Source organism: Spermophilus citellus (genome assembly GCF_964194105.1).
Source record: "Spermophilus citellus genome assembly, chromosome: 15".
In the NCBI taxonomy this organism is placed as follows: domain Eukaryota; kingdom Metazoa; phylum Chordata; class Mammalia; order Rodentia; family Sciuridae; genus Spermophilus; species Spermophilus citellus.
Genome location: NC_138195.1, coordinates 29339719 through 29361039, shown reverse-complemented (window position 1 = coordinate 29361039; position 21321 = coordinate 29339719). Strand labels below are relative to the sequence as shown.

Genomic DNA, 21321 nt, shown 5'->3' with positions numbered 1-21321 from the left:
CCTTCACACCTGAACTCATGTTCCATAATTTATTACCAAGACCAAGTCACTAGGGAATATGTCGATCTGAGGTAGATCAGTGTGTAGATGCAGTCTGTTTGTCCTGAGTATCATATCCCTATCTGCCCTGTGTTGTATTAATAAGCTCTTGACATTTCTGTCTTTTTGTTGACTTCCACCAAAGGGCAAAGTAAGAATAAGATGAAGAGAGAAAGGAGAGTTTGAACTAGACCTGTAGGGCCTTGGCCCTTCTCCATAGGTTCTCTTCAAGATGGCCACCTTGTTTTATAAATGTGGCTGTTATTATGTGATGTCCTTTAGTATTCTGTTTTGTTTTTCCCAAAGACCATTTTCTTATGTATTCCTTGTTTTTTTCATTGTGGTTACATTACTACACATCATTTTTCTATACCCTACCCACATCTCTGTTAAGCATTGATTTGCTGAAACTATATAAGATTACCCTAATTTGAGGTTGATACTTTCTTGCTCACACAACACATTACTACTATAATTGGTGCTTGACTTGTCTCCAAAAGTGGGGGAAAAAAGAAAGAAAAATTCACAATGAGATTCTTGGATTGTATTGTGAATATATTTGAGAAGCCAGAGACAACCTTCTTTCCTGAGGGTAGGTAATCCAAATGGCATACAGCTAATCTGTGCCAAGCAGAGCTCACAATTACTCAAATTAGTGCCTGTGGTAACATGAGATGAAGTGCAGGTGTAGAGTATTGGACGATCAAATGGGTGAAGTATTTAATCACTATGACAACTGTAGTAATTATGATTATATTTGGTTTCCCCTGACAACCCTAGAAAATGTACATAAGGAAATTCTGAAATTAGCAGCTGCAAAATACAATAAGAATGCACATGGAGAGTCCAAAGTTTCCATAGTAGCATTGAAGGAATCCTGCATCTTTCTGTAATTGTAGTTTCAGAGATGCAGGGCCATGTGAATTCTCAACATTTTCAGGTCTCTTAAGCCAAATAAATGGCATTGAAAAATAGTATTGGGAAAGAGGGAGACATTGAGATAGGAGATAGAAAAAGAACATTGTGAACCTCTCTGACCACTAAAGGTAGACTTCCCTCTTTCTCTAGGCTCTAAATAATACACCTCTGCTTAAGAATCTTAAACTAACTGAACTCAGACAATTTGCTCACAAGCTTATGGTGCCTCCTCTTTACCATCCCTTATTGCCATATAGTCCCATAACAAATGTTAGCTCCCAGCCCAGGTGGAAATATAAGCTGTTTCAAAACATGATAGCCTATATATCATTATAAATATAAGATGTTAAACTCTGTTGGAACTGAGCTTTAGAATAGGTACAGGAATGAATTATAGTAGAAAATGAAATATAAAACTTGCTTAGGCTGAATTTCTTTTCATGAGTGCATTTACCCTGGATTCAGAGTGTAATATGTTGATAACACACTGAACAATGGTATTCATAGCCTGCTAGATTAGCTAATTGAACCTAGGTCTTCATAGTAGCTTATGATTAATGAGGTCAAGACTGCCTGAGCTTTCCCAGCATGTTACAAAATAAGGTTCTCAAACTTTAGCAAGCATCAGAATCACATAGATGACTTGTTAAACCAGGTTTCTGGACCCCACCCTATGAGTTTCTAATTCAGTATTATAAGGTAAACAAAACCAAAAAAAAAATATGAATTTCTAACAAGCTCCCAAATGAAGCTGTTTCTTCTGTCTAGGGACCACATTTATTAGAGATATTGCTATAAAGCCTAATTGCATAAAGTGTGCAGAGAAGCAGTGTCAACTAGAAGCAATGTCAACGTCATCAACAAGAAGGCTCCATCTATATTTACTAAAGCAGAATTTGTAATTCTAAAAAGACCCCTAGGTGATTCATATGTTAAAGTGTAGAAGCACTACTTTACAGAAGTTTGAAGGCTCGGGGTGATGGAAATGTGGAATGGGTTTCTTTTTATGTATAACCTGATAAACCATTTCCTATCATACCTTCAAGGGTGGCCAGAGGACACATACTGCAACAAGATTTAGCAAGTATTTTAGTAATGGAAGCATCCCATTTTCATGCAGACTTCTTCAAATTTATGCTGTTCTCTGTAGATTAGGCATGGTAGTGAGGGATACTATAATGGAATGGCTATCCTGATCCTAATAGGAATAAGGAAATTACATTACATATAAAGTGATTGTAGTGACAGGGATGGGCATAAGTTTTAGGCTGAACAAGTATGCCTTACTAACATTGACCTTACTACCTGTTTCTGACTACTCACTATGTCAGGAACAGAGACCAAATTTGAATCACTAAGATTGTATTGTTCCCATGGGAACCAGCTGGCTGCCCAGTGGCTTTAGACTGTCCTTTATCATGGAGGAAAAGTACACTGTCCTCATAGGGATAGATATGTTTCTGTATGGAAGCTATCTTCACAACTTCTATCTTATTCAACATTCATGTGCTGAGAGTATCTTTTCTGGTGCCTCTTAGCATTATATGGATGACAACATTATTTCCAATGCAAGAATTTATTTTAAGGCAAAACAATGATAAAATATACATAGCATATAGTTTATTATCATAAATACTGTGGGTGTGACATTCAGAGCCTTCATGTATATTCGTATTGTTGAGCAACTATTATCACTATCCATATCCATAATTCTCTCCACCTTGAAAAACAGTCTTTACCTGTTAAACAGTAATTTCCCACTATTCCTTTGCTGAGACATTGGAAACCACTGTTTTACTTTGTTTCTCTCTGATTCTGACTACAGTATGTACCTCACATAAGAGGAACAGTACAGTATTTGTTGTTTTGTGTGTGTGTGTGTGTGTGTGTGTGTGTGTGTGACGATTATTTAACTCAGCATAACTTCATCCATGTTGTACCATAGGTCAGGGTTTCATTACTTCTATATATGTATATATTACATTTTGCTTATCCACTTACCCTTGAGGGGATGCTTCAGTTGTTTCTGCATTTTAGCTATTGTGAATGATGCTTCTACAAAGATGAGTGTATAAATACCTCTTTAAGATTCTGATCTCAAGTATTTTGTGTGTGTTTATGTGTGAGTGTGTGTATATTTGTACAGAAATGAAATTGTATGTAATTCTATTTTTAATTGTTAAAGGAAATGGCATATAATTTTCCACAGTGATTCACACTTTTACTTAATTTTAGTTTTTATTTTTAAATGCCACTTGATAAAAATTGTGTAATTCATGGTGTACAACATGATTTTTTATTGAATATAAATGGTAATAGCTAAATCAAGCTAATTAACAATTGAATTACATTGAATACTTTTTGTGTGTGGTTAAAAACACTTAAAATCCATTCTCTTGGTAAGTTTCAAGTGTGTCATATGTAATTGTTGCTGTTATTGTTTTGTAGTTATAGGCATGTCTTTATTTCATTTGCCCATCTCCAAGCAATGCTAAGGATGGAACCCAGTGCCTCAAAAAAAAAAAAAAAAAAAACAGACAAGCTCTCTACCACTGAACTACAGCCCCAGCCCCCTTATATATTTGTTATTAACAATATTCACCATATTGTACAACAGATCTCTTGAATTTATACTTCACATCTAACTGTAATTTTAGGTCACATCATTTTGTGTTCCCACTGACAGTATACAAATTTCCAACTTTTCCACATCCTCATCCACACTTGGCATTTTCTATTTTATTTTCTCTTGTAATATTCATTCTAATGGGTGTGAGATGGTATCTAATTGCAATTCTTATTGATTTTCTCTAATGAGTAGTAACATTCAATATCTTTTCTTGTGTTTATTGGCCATTTGTGTATCTCTTTTGGAGAATGTCTATTCAAGTGCTTTATCCATTTTTGATTCATATTATGTTCCTTATTGTTGAGTTTTAGGAATTATCTGTATGTTTTAGACACTAATGTCAAAAGCATAGTGGTAATAACCCATATGTAGAAAGTAGACAATTATTTTCTGGTAGTTTTCTGTCTAATATTGAATTAATATTCTATAAAGTTGATAAGAATACTGGCTAAATTATCTATCAATATTGGATAAAGTTGAATAACCTCCCTCTCCCTTAAATGCAATATATTTAGAAAACCATAAAGATTCCGCACACACACACACACTAAAAAAAAAAAAAAAAAAAAAAAAAACACCTCTTAGAACTAATAACTGAGTTCAGCACAGTGAAAGCATACAAAGGCAACTCTTATGGTTTAGATATGAAGTATCCCCCCAAAGCTCATGTGTGAAACAATACAAGAAAGTAGAGAGGTGAAATTATTAGGTTATTAGAGTTTTAACCTAATCAGTGTACTAATCCCCTGATAAGAATTAACTAGGTGGTAGGAGGTGGCTGGAGGAGGTGGGTCCCTGGAGCATGCCTTTGAGATATATCTGTCTTGTTGAGTGCAGCTTTTCTTTGCTTCCTGGTACAAAGTTCCCAGGTGATTTCCTCTGCCACAACTTTCTAACATGATGTACTGCCTCACCTCAGGCCCTGGGGAATGGAGTGAGCTATCTATAGACTGAGATCCCTGAAACCAAAATCTTTTCTTCATCTAATTGTTCTTGTCAGGTCTTTTGGTCACAGAGACAAAAAAAAAAAAAAAAAAGCAGACTGCAGCACCAAAATATAAAAATCAGATGAAGTTCTATACACTAATAATGAACAATTGAAAAGAAATATGTAAACAACTCAATTTGCAAAAACATCAAAACAAATAAATTTCTTACCAATTAATTTAACCAGGGAGATGAAAGACTTGCACAGTGAAAATAATAACACATTTCTGAAAAAAATGCTCTATGTTAGGTCCTTAAATTAGGTTCTTCAATGTATAAAAAACTTCTCACTTTCATCACTTTAGAAATCAAGTGAATAAAATAATTTCTAAAAAATATCTTGAATAAGCTTATTTAATTTGATTTTTTTAAAAAGGAATAAGATTTAGAGAATTTATTTCATTTGTAAACTTCAATTAGTGAAATTCAGTTAGGTGTTTCAACTTCTATGATGAGCCTATTAGAAAACTTATTATTTGTGTATATTATGGTTCTTAATGATCAAATTTAAGCCTATCTATTTTTCTATTACAGACACTGTGAGAGAAAAATGACAAAATTTGCTGTCTTCATACTTATCCATTTTTATATAAAGAAGCAAACACTGTTTAAGCACAAAATATTTATTAAGAATGTCCTTCAGTTAATTATTTCCAGAGGTAAATTAGCTATTGCAATAAAATATTTTTTACAATGTATTTCCAGATGACATTTATGATAGTCAAAAGACCCTCAGACTTTACCGTTGACCTATTTTTTTTTTTAATTGAAGAACATTGTCTTATTGCTTAGAGTATTTAATGTTTCTTTGACTAATTTTAGAGGTGAGAAATTAGATTTAATTTTAGATTTATAACCAATAAGAATTCTAAAGATACTGAAAAAGTATATTGCTTCAGTATACTGTAGAGAGTAAAATGTTTTAAGAACCTAATATACAAATTAAATGTGAAATTAAAGAAAAATTGATAGGACTAAATTATGTCCTATCCTGCTTCCTAGAATATAAACTTAGTGTTGTTTCAAGTAGAAACTCAAAAATTAGAGCAAATAAGTGAAGTTGTTGCAAGATATGCTCATAGATCTATTCTTGAAAAATAAATCCACCCCAATTTTTTATGAAGTTAGTAAATAGTATATGATTTACTTACTTTCCCAACATTTGAGAGTCCACTATGTCAACCAACAAGATAAAGACTAAGTCACCAGAGAGGTTTTTAGAATATAAAGATTTGAATCAGTCATTTAATCAAAATTTTTTGTAATCTTTTTTTCTTTCCCCTCTCTTTTTAATCCTTCTAACTTTTTAAAATATATAGTACATTATTTTTAGGTATCCCTAGTTACTCTACTTTGAAATAGCACACCAAAATTCTTGCTTCTATCTAACCGTAAATTAGTACTCATTGATCAGCTTTTTCCCATCTTTCCATCTATCTCCACATCCTCACACCTCTCCAAGCCTCTGGTAACTTCCAGTCTGCTCTCAATTTCTATAAGATCAACTCCTTTATATTTCATATATGAATGAGATCACAGATACTCACTATTCTGCACCTGGCTTATTCTCTTAACATAGTGGTCTCTAGTTTCATGCATGTTGTTGCAAGTGGCAGAACTCTATTCGGTTTTTATGGCTGAGTAGTATCCCCTGGTGAATAAATAACATCTTTTCCTGAACCATTCATCATATGATGAGAACTTAGTTTGTTTCTGTTTCTTGGTTATTGTGACTAGGACTGAAATAACACAGGATGCAGATGTCTCTTCAACTGCTTTAGTTTTACATGCCTTCTCTTATTTCATTCTCTTAGTGATCCTAAAGTAAGTGAGGTTCTTTTATTTATTTTCTTAACATGTGGGATGTCTGTGCTTTGAATGTTGCTTGTATTTTAACCAATATTAAATATATTTAAGTAATACAATTAAAATCAAAATTATGATTTACAGGAAGTTTGAGTTATAAATCTTGTCATTCTTGTTGTAAGTGTAGGAAATTTAAAAAATAAAGAAAACTTCCTTAAGACTCCTAAAGCTCAAGAAGTAAAGTCAAAAATTAATAAATGGGATGGATTCAAATTAAAAAGCTTTTTCTCAGCAAAGGAAACAATAAAGTAAGGAGAGAGCATACAGATTGGGAGAAAATCTTTACCACATGCACCTCTGATAAAGCATTAATCTCTAGGATATGTATAGAACTCAAAAAACTTAACACCAAACAAGAAAAATGACACAATCAATAAATGGGCTAAGGAATTGAATAGTCACTTCACAGAAGAAGAAATGCAATTGATCAGCAAATATATGAAAAACTATTCTACATCTCTAGCAATTAGAGAAATGCAAATCAAAACTACTCTAAGATTTCATCTCACTCCTGTCAGAATGGCAATCATCTAGAATTCAGGCAACAATAAATATTGGCAAGGATGTGGTGAAAAAGGTACACTCAGACATTGCTGGTGGGACTGAAAATTGGTGCAACCAGTACAGTAAGTGGTATGGAGATTCCTCAGAAAATTGGGAATGGAACCACCATTTGACCTAGTTATCCCACTCCTTGGTTTATACCCCAAGGATGTAAAATCAGCATACTATACATCAATGTTTATAGCAGCTCAATTCACAATAGCTAGACTATGGAACCAACCTAGGTGTTCCTCAATAGATGAATGGATAAAGAAAATGTGGTATACTACTCAGCTTTAAAGAAGACTGAAATTATGGCATTTGACAGTAAATGGTTGGAGAATATCATGCTAAGCGAAATAAGCCAATCCCACAAAACCAAAGGCTAAATGTTTTTTCTAATATGCAGATGCTAATTCACAATAAGGTTGTGGGGGGCACTAGGGATGAATAGCACTACCATAGATTAGGAAGAGGGAAGGGCCTGGGAAGATCACATGCAGCGTCCCCCTCCCCAGTTCTCCTGGAACCCCAGAGCCAGTTCCTCCCCCGGAATTCCCTCCTACTGCACTTCCCCAACCAATGGGAACTCTCCAGGAGGCAGCAGGCCGAGGTGAACAGCAGGAGTCCAATATCCATATGAATGTAAATCTTAACATAATCATATCATCTCAATGGCTAGCTGGCATCACCTTTCAACCAAAAATGTCATGCATCATATTACTTGGCTGTGGCTCTTAGCACACATGTATATCTTAAGAGGTTGTTCACCATAAACACTTTTTGAGTTTTTTAAACCCATGACCCAGGTTCTGTGTTTAGCATTCTTTTCTCTGCACAGTGGAAAGAAGGTAGTGTGATTTTTCAATGAGACATCAGCTCAGTGTATTCACATTTTTAATTGATGATTTTCTAAGAGATGATCATCTCCCTAAGATGATCTCCATTATTATTAGTTGGTCTTTAATACTCACTATCCTCTTTTATGAGTGGGAAACTATCATGTCAGATGTTATATCTTTATCTATATCTCTATTTATTTATTTTATGGGGTTATTAGTTCTAGGGTTAGGTCATTTGTAATTGCATTGTATTATTCTCCCATATTTTACTTTAGAATCATTTCCATATGAATCCATTTACCTTTTGTTCAGAAAAATTATATAGCATAGTATTCTAAACAGTCAATTTGCATATCTACAGGATTTTTGTATAAGTTTCCAAAGAACTAAATGCATAACTAATAAGGTTTTCATTTTTAAGAATATGTTTGCACCTTTCCAATGAAATAGCAAGATGTGAAGAAATAAGATCTAAGTAGTGAAGAAAGTAGAACACAATTTTATTTATGGATCTTCTTTTACTAACTAGAAAATCTTGGTCAGGTCATTTGAACTCTAGGGATGGAGAAAGGTGGAGGATTAGTTTTATATTTCTCTCTCTCTCTCTCTCTCTCTCTCTCTCTCTCTCTCTCACACACACACACACACACACACACAACAATGTTGTACAGAGATTCTAATTCTATCCTCCTAATTCTATGCTTTTGATTTAGTTTTCATTGGATACATTACATATAAGCAAAGAAATATAACCTCTTTACCAATATGCATAGTGTACACATTTTGCTTAATTCACAGTATGAAATAGATATTAGGTACTGACTAAACATCAAGGTATTTATATCAGTTCCTAAAGGAAAAAAGAAAAAAAACAAAGATAGAAGAAAATCCTCTATTTCTGAAGCTTTATACTTGGAAATTTATGAAATGCTTTATATATATATGATCAATTTTAACATTATGAAAAAATAAATCTAAAAATATTGTTGAGTGGGTTATGGGCCTGTGATAGAGGACTTATTATGTAGCATGTGTGAGGCTCTGGGTTTGAACCCCAGCCCATAAAAATAAATAAATAAATAGATAGATAGATAAATAAATAAATAAATTTTTAAAAGAATATTTCACCTAAGAAATATGAGTGAAGTTCATATTAACAAAGCCTCTCATTTTAATTTTAATTTTAAGGGAAAGCATAATTTTGCAAAGCAGCATGCTTAAAATATTTGTGAACTTTCATTTAAGCTATTGACTTGAGGATTTATAATTTTTCACCTTTAGCAATAATTACATGTTCTTAGTATATTTCTAGCATTCAAATTATAATCTAACCAAAATGTGTGTTTATTTCCTCCATGAAAGAGGCATGATGAATCCCCTGCCAAAAGTTTTCTAAGAAATATATTTATAATAAGTGCATATGTATAACCACACTACACAGTTTATATCTTTGTAAACTACAAAGTGTGAAAAATCAAAGAAGAAAGACTACTTCCAGAATGATCCTGAGAAGTTTCAATAAAAACAAAGGTCTAAGAATGAGAATATTCTTGTTTAAGCCTGATGACCTTTGAATCTAAATATCACTCAATACCAACTACATAATGTTCTTTTCTGATTAATCTCACTGGAAAACTGCATATTACCTACATTTTCACTTTTTAAAATTTTGTTTTGTTTTAATCAAATAAGTACATTTGGAAACTTTCTTTTTGTTGGCAGGGAGTAAGAAAAAGCAATAGATGCTTTTGGTTATGTAATATAAGTTACCTTCTTCCATGTGGCTGTAAATGGAGAAACAGTTGACAATTAATGGAATCCATATAGGCTATACACTTTTGAATAATTAATTGTTTAGAGGACCAACTAGTGGGCTGTAGGCAGAGAAAGAAAAATTAAGAATTTGGACTGAATCCAATCAGTCAATTACTTGCTCTCTCTGTAGAACATACTCTTTAAGCTTCATTGAATTAGGTTAATTAGAAAGGCAATGGACCTTCCTCCCCAATGCCACTTTCACAATATTTTTAGAGATTAATGCGCCTGTTATTTAAAGAAGCAAATAATTTCTGCAGGAAAATACTGAGTATGAAATTATAATTTATACCACACACATATATTTTGTTTTATCCTATACATCATATGTATATTGTGTGTTATGTGTGTATATATGTGTGTACTTGTGTATGGCAAACATACATACACACATACATGTATCCTAACAGAATCAAATACTCCTGGGATGAGTAAAAAGTATTCAGTATAAAGTTATCTTCTAATATCAGTGTGTAGTTGTTGACTATGATCCCTTCTAGCTAAAACTTAAATCTAGTTTCAGATTTGATGAAAAAATTCAAAGTTGTCTGAGATTAGAACTGAAAGAATGAAGTCACTCTCTGGTAACTGCAATCCTGGATGAACTGCGTGGCCATGGGCTTGTAATGCAGGAAGACCTTGACAGAGGGTTCTCTTTACAAGTATATCTAGAGGGAGTGATCCTTCCCTCCCTCCTAACTTCCAATAATAATTATTTTGGATTCAAATATTTTAAGTCCATATAAATTTTTCCTGTTTGCCACACCTAAGTGGTGACCAAACATGTTAACCATAGCTTTGTGACAGGAACAGTGGATTTGGTATGTAAAGACTTCTGTGACTTATTTTGCTTTAGCTTTTGATATTTTTTGTTTCCCAAATGGAGTCATGACATCAACAACAATAACCATTACTCACATTTTTAAAGTTCTTTTCTGTATCAGAGACTACAATCAGCACTTTGTATGAGTTATCACTTTTAGTATTCAACAAAATCTCACCAATTCTTTTTTGATACAAATTACCTTATATATAATTGGTAAGTAGGAAAAGGAAGTTGGAATTATGAGGAAGCTATATTGATTCTTAACCTATTTTCCATTAAATTTATGTTTTGACACAATCTGGAAAATCTGTTTTTCCTAATTAAAAAGAAAAATTTTGCTATGTGAGAAGATCTTAAAGGGAAAAAATGTGAAAATCTATTGGTGCACCTTTGTTTAGTGAAAGTAAAGTCTTCCTGATGGGCTACATGAACAAGTATCATTGATAATAGGTTAAACTCTCTAGAGAGTCTGGGAGTACAGATCACTGAGCTGCAGGTTTATTTGTCTGAAATAAAATAACAGACTAATAAAGATTAATGACATATGAAGTTTTCATTTTTTTCTTTTTACTTTCAATTTTTTAAATTTAAATTAACTTTTAAATGACTCATAAAAATATAAAAATGTACATATTAATGGTAATTGCATTACCATATAATGTTTAGTACATGTATGGATTCTATAAAGTTTAAATCGGGTTAAACATATCTAATTAGTAGCAAGTTATTCTCCATTATTTGAAATAGAAACACACATTTTAATAACTGTGATACATGTCTAAAATACCACTAAAACATATAACCATGCTAACATTTTTATTGCAATTATGATTATTTTAGTTTTTGTTACTATTCTAGATATAAGAATACAGGTCCTTCCCAGGAACGTATATATGCTATTAGAGTAGGGATACCTTTTCAGTTATGGTACTGATTTCGTATAATGAGAGAATTGTGGATAATCTATCCTTTTTCACATAGCTGGAAGTGAACAGCAAGGATGGATTCTAAGCATATCAATTCTAGAGTTAGCTGTCTTAACTCATGTGATATAAATATAAGTTAATTCAATTTCTTTGTCCTAATAACCAACACTTTTGTTATGATGAAAGAAAATCTCCACGTAAAGGGAGTCCAGTTTCTTCAAGGTCAGCACTAATTGCTTCTATTATTTATTTATTTATCTATTTCTGAGAATGTATTTATCAAATGAAAGGAAAAAATTAAATAATTGGGTAATAAGGAAGAAAAGAAGGTTAGATGACTTCAGAATTAATCTGTTTGCAAGTTATATAGATATAACTGAGGAGAGAGGAAGAGGATCCCATTAGATTTATTTTAATCCCCTTTCTATGTGGAAGGCAGGCCACAATGCCCAGCCATTACATAGCCGTCACTATTTGACAAATTGTCCCTTTACTGAGTGTGGAAAGCCTATTTGGGAGATTCTGGGCAAATGAATGACACCTGAAGGAGCATCTGTGGCTGTTCTGGTTCAAGTCCAGTATTTCCTTCTATGTACTAATTGAAGCTTTCCTCTTTATTCCAGTTCTCCAAGAATTTTTTTTTTTTTTTTATTACAGAAGTCCTACTCTATCAAATTAATTATTGTCCCGAGTCCTGTTTTTCCTCATTTCAACTCTCGTTTCAGTGGATTGCCTTATGGTCACAGAATATGTCATTTTATCCCTATACTATTAGAAACACTCAGCTGTCTTATTTGTGTTGCACTGTGTATCCTATCTGTCTTCATATTTAGACTGAAGTTAAGGCTGGGAATGTAATTTAAATATCACATGTAAGGGAATAAACAAGAGGTTTTGTTTAGAGGGAAGCTTACAAGCAAGAGAGGAATTAAAGGACCACATTGTCCCAATATGCCTAAGTTATACTGCTGGTCAGCTACTCACCTGCACTGGGTTATAACACGAGCTGCCCAAATCTAGACATTTGGAAACCTCTGGGAAGAAACATTCCCCATCCTAGAGTGGAAAAGGATGACAAGACTCTGGTTTAAGATTAAATTCAGCTTGGATGCTACCTGTTTTTCTAATCACAGGGGTAAATAGGCAGAAGAACGGGCCAGAGGGTGGACACCTAGGTTAATCTTAAAAAAGAAACATTGATCCTTGCATTAAGCGTGAATGATCCTTGTGTTTCTTCTTTTCTTCCACTATTGATCTGGGGCAGTATGGCATATGAAAGTCTCGAGAGATTTTTGTCAGTATGAATGGTGAGAATAAAAATAAAAATCACATAATGCTTTTCTTTTTAGCTTAGTAGCAGTAGAAACACTGCTGAGTTTCAATCATTGAAGGACATAGTGGAGTTTGGAAAGCAAGATAAATATTTAAATTTCCCTGAAATTTTCAAACATAATTAAATAAATTGTAAGTCCAGATAGAATGTTTTTGTTTCATTGCTTTAGTAGAAGTGAAGATTGGTATTACAATCTTTTCTATCTTTGTTTACAAAGGAGAGCTCAATGCCTGTGCCTTGGCATTCCCATTTGGTATACGTGTACATTACAGAGAAGCTTGCTGTTGCTATTCTTACTCACTGAGTCAAGGCATAAAAATTAACATTAGTTGTTTTGCCTACTATGTGTTTCTTTTTTTAAAATCAGAAAATAGAGTTCCTTTTCTTTTCTTAATTACATCTGGAAGTTGACTGAATAATTTTTCAAAGATGAGTTGTATAAAATATTTGCAAATATGTGTGTACTGGGGCCCTGAGCATATATTTGGACAGACTTACAGTAGGTCAGAAAATGACATCAACATCTGACTTGTACTTTGGGGTGTATTGTCTGAAGGTTATTCATTTACCAGGTAAGTCATAAGCTAGTAAGACATGTTTCACTCAATATTTACATTTTTACATGCCAGCAAATAAAAACTAAAAGGAAAATTTCTGTCATTTAGAAAGGTATATGTGTATATGTGTGTGTGAGAGAGAGTTAGAGTTTAAATATTATTTAGGTTGGTTGATCCATTAAAAAAAAGAATATCTTCTTATCAAATTTCTTAGAAAATTTCCTGGAAGTACAATAGACCGTTATTTTTATTTAATTACTTGGAATATCTTACAAAGAAATTCCCTTTCTTTTTGGTAGCTATGTAACCAAATAACATTTGAACAAATTTATGCCTAAAGAAAACAAGGCTCTTAGATTTTCCATCATATTCTTTAAGCCAGATTCATATTTAGGGATTATCTATATATCCTTGTTTGCTATTCTAAGGCAAGGAGTTTTATAGATATTTGCGATATATCCTACTGTCTTTAGGAGAGTACATTTTTATTTGCATAGCCACATCCTTTCTATAGCCATAAGTTTAATAAAATGGATCAGTTTAAAATGATTGCCATAAGCCATAGTACATTATTGTCTGGGAAAGAGATCATTGCTGGGGGTGGGGTTGTGGGTGAGGGGGATGAGATTTTAGTTACATCAACGCCATTTACATTCAACTTGTAAAATGCTTGGAATCTTTAACAAGTAGGAAAGATCAGAGACTTACTCTCTTTTCAACTCTTATTCAAGAAGTGTCTATAATTCAGCCTGCTGAAAATATAATAAGGAAGCAAGCATTAAAATGTTACATTGGAATAGCCTGTTGTTCTAGTCAAGTAACCCAGACATGTCTTCAAGAAGAATGGCTTATATTGTGTGTCTGCACACTAGTTTTGTCTTTCACATTAAGATTTATGTTTTATGGATTTGCTTTAAGATAAAAGAAAAAGATGCCATTCTCACCCTGGGAGACACTGCTGCTGCTTTATCTCTTCTGTTCTCTTCCTCTATCTTATTTTCACGATATCTCTTTTCATATCAGAAGTCTTACTGAGTGAATTGAAGTATCAGACTGTTATTACAGGCATTTCCTTTTGTTCAGGATAAAATGTAATGATAACTCCCATGAGAAGTGATAGACAGAGAAGAGATGAGATTCGTGTCAAAAGGAAACAAGAAGTAGATGATGAAACTCACCAAGTGTTTGAATCTCTTCCTCCCATCTTCATCTCCCCACAAAATCATTTATAAATAGTATAATGAAGGTATTTTTTGCCTTTTTGACAGTAGAAAGTTTTCTATGTTAGATGTACAGTTGAATATTTTATGCTTTAATAAGTCAGATTAAAAACATAATCTTTGCTAAAGAATGCATATGCGTAGAATGTGGTTTCAAATAACTTTCTTTGGTTTGCAGGTACAATTCTGGTGGACAACATGCTGATAAAAGGGACTGCTGGAGGACCAGACCCCACCATAGAACTCTCTTTAAAGGACAACGTGGATTACTGGGTGTTGTTGGATCCTGTTAAACAAATGCTTTTCCTGAACAGCACAGGCAGAGTTCTGGACAGAGATGTTAGTGTCTGTTTGTTTATTTGTTGTTTTTTTTTTTAATTTTGTCCCTGTGTTATGACTTTATTATCATTTAATTGTCTACATATGTTTGTTGATACAATTTTGATTTTCTTTATGTAAATTAAGTTTATTTCCTGCATATTTGAACAAAAAAAATTAACTACTTGAAAGAACCATGAGAAAGGAAAGAAGCATCTGTGTCTAAGAGAACCATTAAATTTCCCTTTTAATATCCTGGAAGCTTGTCAGATTTCTGAACAAGAAGAGAATAGAATGCATGTAATATGGAGGTGGTAAAGGCAGACTAGGACAGGAATGGCTTTAATCCATCTCTCTAACAATGGCAAAATATAAGAATGCCACACAGCTGTGGCACTGAGGACAGAAGTTTGGAGGGTGCCCTCATAGTTACTGTCTTGCAAGTTCTAAACCTTGGTAAAAGGATTTGACAATGTGCTAACGTGGCTGTCAGAAGAGGAAAAGAAAGTGAACAAATTTCCTGTGCTCTGTCCTAGTCGAGTAGTTCTCTAGCAGCATGACTTAAGTATTTTGTTCTTAAGAACAGCTAAATTATCAAAGTTGCTCAATGACTCACTTTTGAAAAAGATGGAAAAACTTGAGTAGATTTAAGTAGCTCCTATATATTACTCTGTTTTCATATGCATGCCCAGCTTTCTTGTGGGCAGAGAAGGGAAGTGAGGGTGAGTGGATCATGACCAGTAATTAATGGATAGGGATCTAGACAATTCAGCAGTATGTCTAAACATGCCTACCCCCAAATTCCCAGTTTATGGAACCTAAACATCAGGTTTTCAGTTTAATGAGCCTGAATTACCTCACATCATTGGTCAAGATTTACAATCCACTTTACAGAAGGTTTGAAGAAGATGATTCCTTAATCTTCATGTCTAAAATGTGGACTCTTATTTTAATAAACGTCAATTTACCCTTTATTTTAGTGTGGATTACTATGTCCTTTACTACTCTGAATTTTTGTGAATTTCGGATTCTGTAGCCACAGTGCTGTCAGCACATCAATCATCAAAGTGCAAGACCTTTTATTCAGAAAATCCTTAACCCAATGCACATGTGTTTCCTGAAAATTTGGTTCAAATTTAGACCACTGCTGCTAGACAGTTAGTGAGGTAAATTAGTGCTTTTATTGCAAATCTAATTGCAACTGGAAATTTTTATTTTATACAATTTTAAAATAATATAAGCATATGGAAAACATATGAGAAAATAAAAAGCTTATGTGTGAATTTTTTTTGCCAACTAGGGACAATAACATTTAGTATTTATCCTACCACACATCTTATTTTAAGCATACATGTACATATATTTAATACTAACTAGTTATAATTGGATCATATGCTTTCAGCCTGATTTTCATGTAACTCATGATACACATACTTCCATGTGAATGAATGTATATTTCCATCAACATTTTAATAGCTAGATAGTTTTTGTGGAGAGAAAAATTAGGTATTGTGTGTGTGTGTGTGTGTGTATGTGTGTGTGTGCGTGCACACGCATGCTAGAGATTGAACCAAGTACCTTTCATGTGATAGAAATATGCTGTACCAGGAAGCCGTATCTACCACCCTGGCTATATTTCTTAAACCAATCTTTTATTTTAACATCAAGTTTGTTTGCAGTTTTTGTGATTACAAAAATGCCACAATGAGAATTTTTGTACAAGCATCTTTGTATACTTTTTCACTTAAAAAAAATGAAGATAAGCTCACTTACCTTCATTAAATTACTGGTATAGTTACTTACATGCAGTTGACTAACTGCTAACTAATTATGTCTACACACTTACACATCAACACTGCTAACTTAATATAATGTATGAAATGAAATAATAATATTGTTTAAGCATGTGAAAATTCGCTCTTCTTGAAGAGCTGTTGTTTTTACTTTATTGTATTGAGTTGAAATAAGGTGTTTCTTTCTTGGTTATTTACCTCAATGATCCTAGGTCACAATGCTTTCTAAGAAAACAAAAACAAAAAACAACTAGCATGTAATTCATTTGAGAAAAGTATGAGTGCCTTTTTCTCTTATATAGACTTCATTTATAAATAGTGCTCTCCAGTATGAGCATAATATATCAATAATGTAATATTTACATACATATATTTACATGTGTTAAATTTTATTTAATTTAAAATATAAATAATTAATTCATTTAATTCAAAGGCTAAATATTAACACGTTATAAATTATATTATTATGAATTAATACCAAACTATTATAGTTTCTTTTAAAATATAGGGCATTTACCTGAAATATAATCCTTTAGATTGTGGCCCATATTCTTTGGACTGTTCATTTTAAGGACTGTAATGAATCATGAATGCTCTGAATATGAATGCTCTGAATAGCCAAACAGAACCAAAAATCAGGGTTTAACCCTATGAACAACAGCCTAGGCTCCATATTATTATCACCAAATTAGAAATTCTTTTAACATTTTTGATTTTGAAAACTGTTCCAGAAATTGTTTAGTGTAAAATGTTCCACTGAGTCCTTGACATACAGTGATTCATTTGTAAAAATATTATTTTAATCAAAGATTTTTAGCTTATAAGGAAAGCATAAAATGCCTTAAGATGAACTCAAGTTTTATAGGCTGAGAATATTAAAATATCAACACAATAGAAAGAAAGTCAATGTGTTTTCAGGAGGATTGAAGTTTACCAGGGACAGAAGAAAACTACTCAATCTTAGACTGCAAAAAGTAGAATCGCTGTTTTGTGTGTATCCTCTATTCTTCTTCCTGTGACCAGATTACACTTATAATTTTTGAACTTATTACTTTCTCTGTCATTTCCTTGTTTTGGATTTAACTTTAGCTCTTTTTGATGATCACTGTACCCCAGATCACTAACTTTTTGTTTTTAGATTGTTACTTTGTACAAATATGGGGTACAGTGTGACATTTTGATACATGTATGCAGTGTGTAATGATCAAATCAAGATAAATAACCCTAATTAATTTTTCCATCTTCTTATCATTGCTTCAGTGGGAGACTTTGGAGCTTCTCTCTTTTAGTTTTTCATAAAATACATAGAAGGGTATTGTAAAATATAGCCATCTCATCTTCTGCAGAACTTATTACTTCTCTTTAATTGCACATGGATACCTGGTATCCAACTTCCCAGAATGCCCTCTATCCTCCTTATTTCCCAGCCTCTCATAATCACTATTCTACATTCTCATTGACTTTTATTTAAACACCCTCATTTGAGGAAAACATGGTATTTGTCTTTGTCTGACTTACCATAATGTTCCACATTTCTATTCATTTTGCTACATATGGTGGGATAACATGTTTTTGTATGGCTGAATAATATTCCATTGGTATATATGCCATGTTTTCCCTACCATTCATCTGTTGATGAGCATATTTTGACTCCAGCTATTGTAATAACAAACATCGATTATGTATTTTTCTTCATTACACTGGACTATTTCTCTTTGGATAGATCCCTAAAAATGGTATAGTTGGATCATATGATAGATCTATTTTTAGTTTTTTGAGAAACATATGTTCTTCTTCTTAGGTGTTGTAATAAGAATGAGGAGAATTTTCTCTTCTCATTCTTGCATGCATTTGTTTCTTTTTGGCTTTTTAATAAAAGCCAGTGCAACTAGGTTAAGTGATACCTTATTGTGTGTGTGTTTGTTTTTGTTTTGTTTTGGTACTGGGGATTGAACCTCAGGGCACTTATCCACGGAGCCACATCCGCAGTCCTTTTTAGACAGGGTCTTGCTCAGTTGCTTAGGGTTTCTCTAAGTTGCTGAGGCTGGCTTTGAAACTGCTGTCCTCCTGCCTCAGACTCCCCCACCTCTGGGATTACAGGCTAGTGCCACTGTACTTGGCTCATAGTGGTTTTGACTTGCAATCCCCAGACAAGTATTGAAATTAAGCACTTTTTCATAAATTTGTTGGCCATTGGAATTTTTTCCTTTTAGAAGTATCTGTATCCTCTATTTTAATTGTGCTGTCTTTTCACTCTTTTGATGGTTTTCTTTGCTGAGGAAAACCTTTTAGTTTAACATAATTCCATTTGTTTGTTTTTGTTTCTATTTCTTTTACTTTTGGAGTGTTATCCAAAGAAAAGTGTTGCCTACATTTATGGCTTAATATGTTTCCCCAGTGTTTTCTTCTGGTAGTTTTAATATCAGGTTTTGCCTTGCAGTCTTTGATCCATTTTGATTTACCATTGTATAGGTTGAGAGGGCTCAAGTTTTCCACTTCTATGAATATCTAGTTTACAGACTGACTATGACCATTTGTTTTCTTCTTTTCTTTTTTTAGCCAGGGAAGGAAACACCAACTAAATAGTTATTGGCTGGATACAATCATAGCCAAAGAAGGAGGAGGGAAGTCACAGGGTAGCTCTATACTTAATTGAAACTGCCCTTTTAGGAACCCTTAGTGGGACTTTATTTTCAAGGGAAGACATCCAAATTATGTTTTCGATAATTTATTCATTGAGGCCATAAATGATCTATCATTTGCACAATTATGGCTGCAAATATAAACAAACAATATAAACCAAAATATTTTAGCATTAAATGTTAAAAAATAAAATGATAAATATTTTCGTGAGAATTTCTGAGGATAAAATTAAGACATAAAAATATCAAACTTCAAATATTTTATTTAATTTTAAAACATTTCATGAAGTTGCATGACTATGAACTGTTTGGGAATTTTCAAGTTTGGTCCATAAATCTTGCCATTATGGCTGTATTTTGTTCTTTATTTTTATTTCTGTTCAGTAAAGTTACATAAATTTATTTTACATAAAAAAGAAAGCCTATAAAATCAATAGTCAAAAATGATAAAACAACCAAAATATGATGTACACTGGGGAAATGAATAGTCTTTGTAATAAAGGAGCAGCACATAAGAATCTTTAAAATACCAAATTTTTTCTTATGGTGAATATTCTTTAATCACTAACTGGGCATAAAATAATTCTACTTAAGATACTATCAACAATTAAAATAATAGCAATAAAAATATGATTCCAGTACAGTATTTTAATAGCTATATCAAACTCTGTGCAAAATTAAAAAAAAAAAACTTGAACATTCAAAAATTGAATTCATGATAGTACCAAACCTTTTAACCTGTTGTCTTTCAGAGACTAAGCTGATAGCTGCATAAAGAGCTTTGACCAGTCTCCCCAGTCCACTATTTAATGACTAAGTTTAGTAGGCTTATCTCCCTGCATCTATTAGCATAACTTTAGTATAAGTTCCCTTAGGTCTCACTTAGAGTTTGGGATAATCTCTTAATTACTAACTCGACCATCATTCTTGATTTAGTCTGTTCTAGATGCAGTCCACGCAAAAAGAGTTCTGACCTTGTCAAGAACTAACTTTTCATTGCAAACTGTTTTATTTCGCCCTCAGAGTTTCCTATAGTCAAGTCATATTCCAGTCTTTATCATTTCTTTTACTTAAAAATGTATACATTACACTAAGAAAACTGAATTTAAGTGCTTTCTCCTAAGTACAATCTAGGATTTTGCTTTCTTTTGAACTTAAGCTTTGAAATTACCTTTGTGTAGTAAAGTAAGTTAAAAGTTATCTACTATCAAGGCATATCTTAAAGGATATTTTATATAAAAACCTACTCCCTAATAGTAACATTGATATGTCATCTCTTGGTCTATATTCCATAACCTTTAATAGTCTTATTGTACCTTCAACATAATTTTTTATACTCATTTAATATATCAATTTTTAGGATCTGATTTTAGTGTCCAAGGACTAGGTGATATTAATCTAATCCCAACCCATATGGAACTTTGCACATAACAAATACCTACTACTAAAGAATAAACCAAACTGAATATCTTTTTAATTTATTATGAAAAAACTACAAGTTTTTTCTACATATTTCAATATAGCTAATTATATTCTGTAATCAATTCGTTCTCTAGGCCTCTTCTGAAAATAACCTGTTATTCAATGTGAAATTTAATTTGTTAAGGATGTTCACATTTCTGTCCAGTCATTTAAGTTTACTTTCTCATTGAAAACAACATTTTTAGATAACACTGTGTCTCAAATTCTTTTACTTTCTTCCATATGTAAAATAATGAAGGTTCTTCATTTTGTAAAGCTAGTAAATACAAAGAAAAATCATGATGAAACCACTCACTCGTATGAAGATACAACATACTTTGCCTAGGTTTTATAAAAAAAAATGAATTCTTATTGGTTTGCTCAAAAATTATCCTCCTCCAAATAATGAACTTCCAATTCATTAAGCCTCCTAAATAATGTGATTTCTATGAAAAACTCAATTCACTTTAAATTGCAGAAAAGTGTTATAATCTACATTATTCACAACAAAATATCTCACTTTGTATATTAAATAGTCTGAGAAACATAACTTTTTTGTTCTTTTATATTACAAAATTTACATGTATTTTTGGAAAATGTCTTCCT

At 32.6% G+C, this 21321-nt stretch overlaps 1 protein-coding gene across 12 annotated transcripts in view; it reads left to right on the top strand.

Annotated features, from left to right (window-relative positions):
- Nucleotides 1-21321, top strand: part of PCDH15 (protocadherin related 15) — a gene marked incomplete at both ends in the record, with an annotated part of 726342 nt that overhangs the window by 268123 nt on the left and 436898 nt on the right. For all 12 annotated transcript variants that reach the window (XM_081268810.1, XM_081268808.1, XM_081268818.1 and 9 more), the window contains one exon: nucleotides 14680-14840. In XM_081268810.1, coding sequence (XP_081124936.1) covers nucleotides 14680-14840 — 161 coding nt within the window. The remainder of the gene's footprint in view (nucleotides 1-14679; nucleotides 14841-21321) is intronic.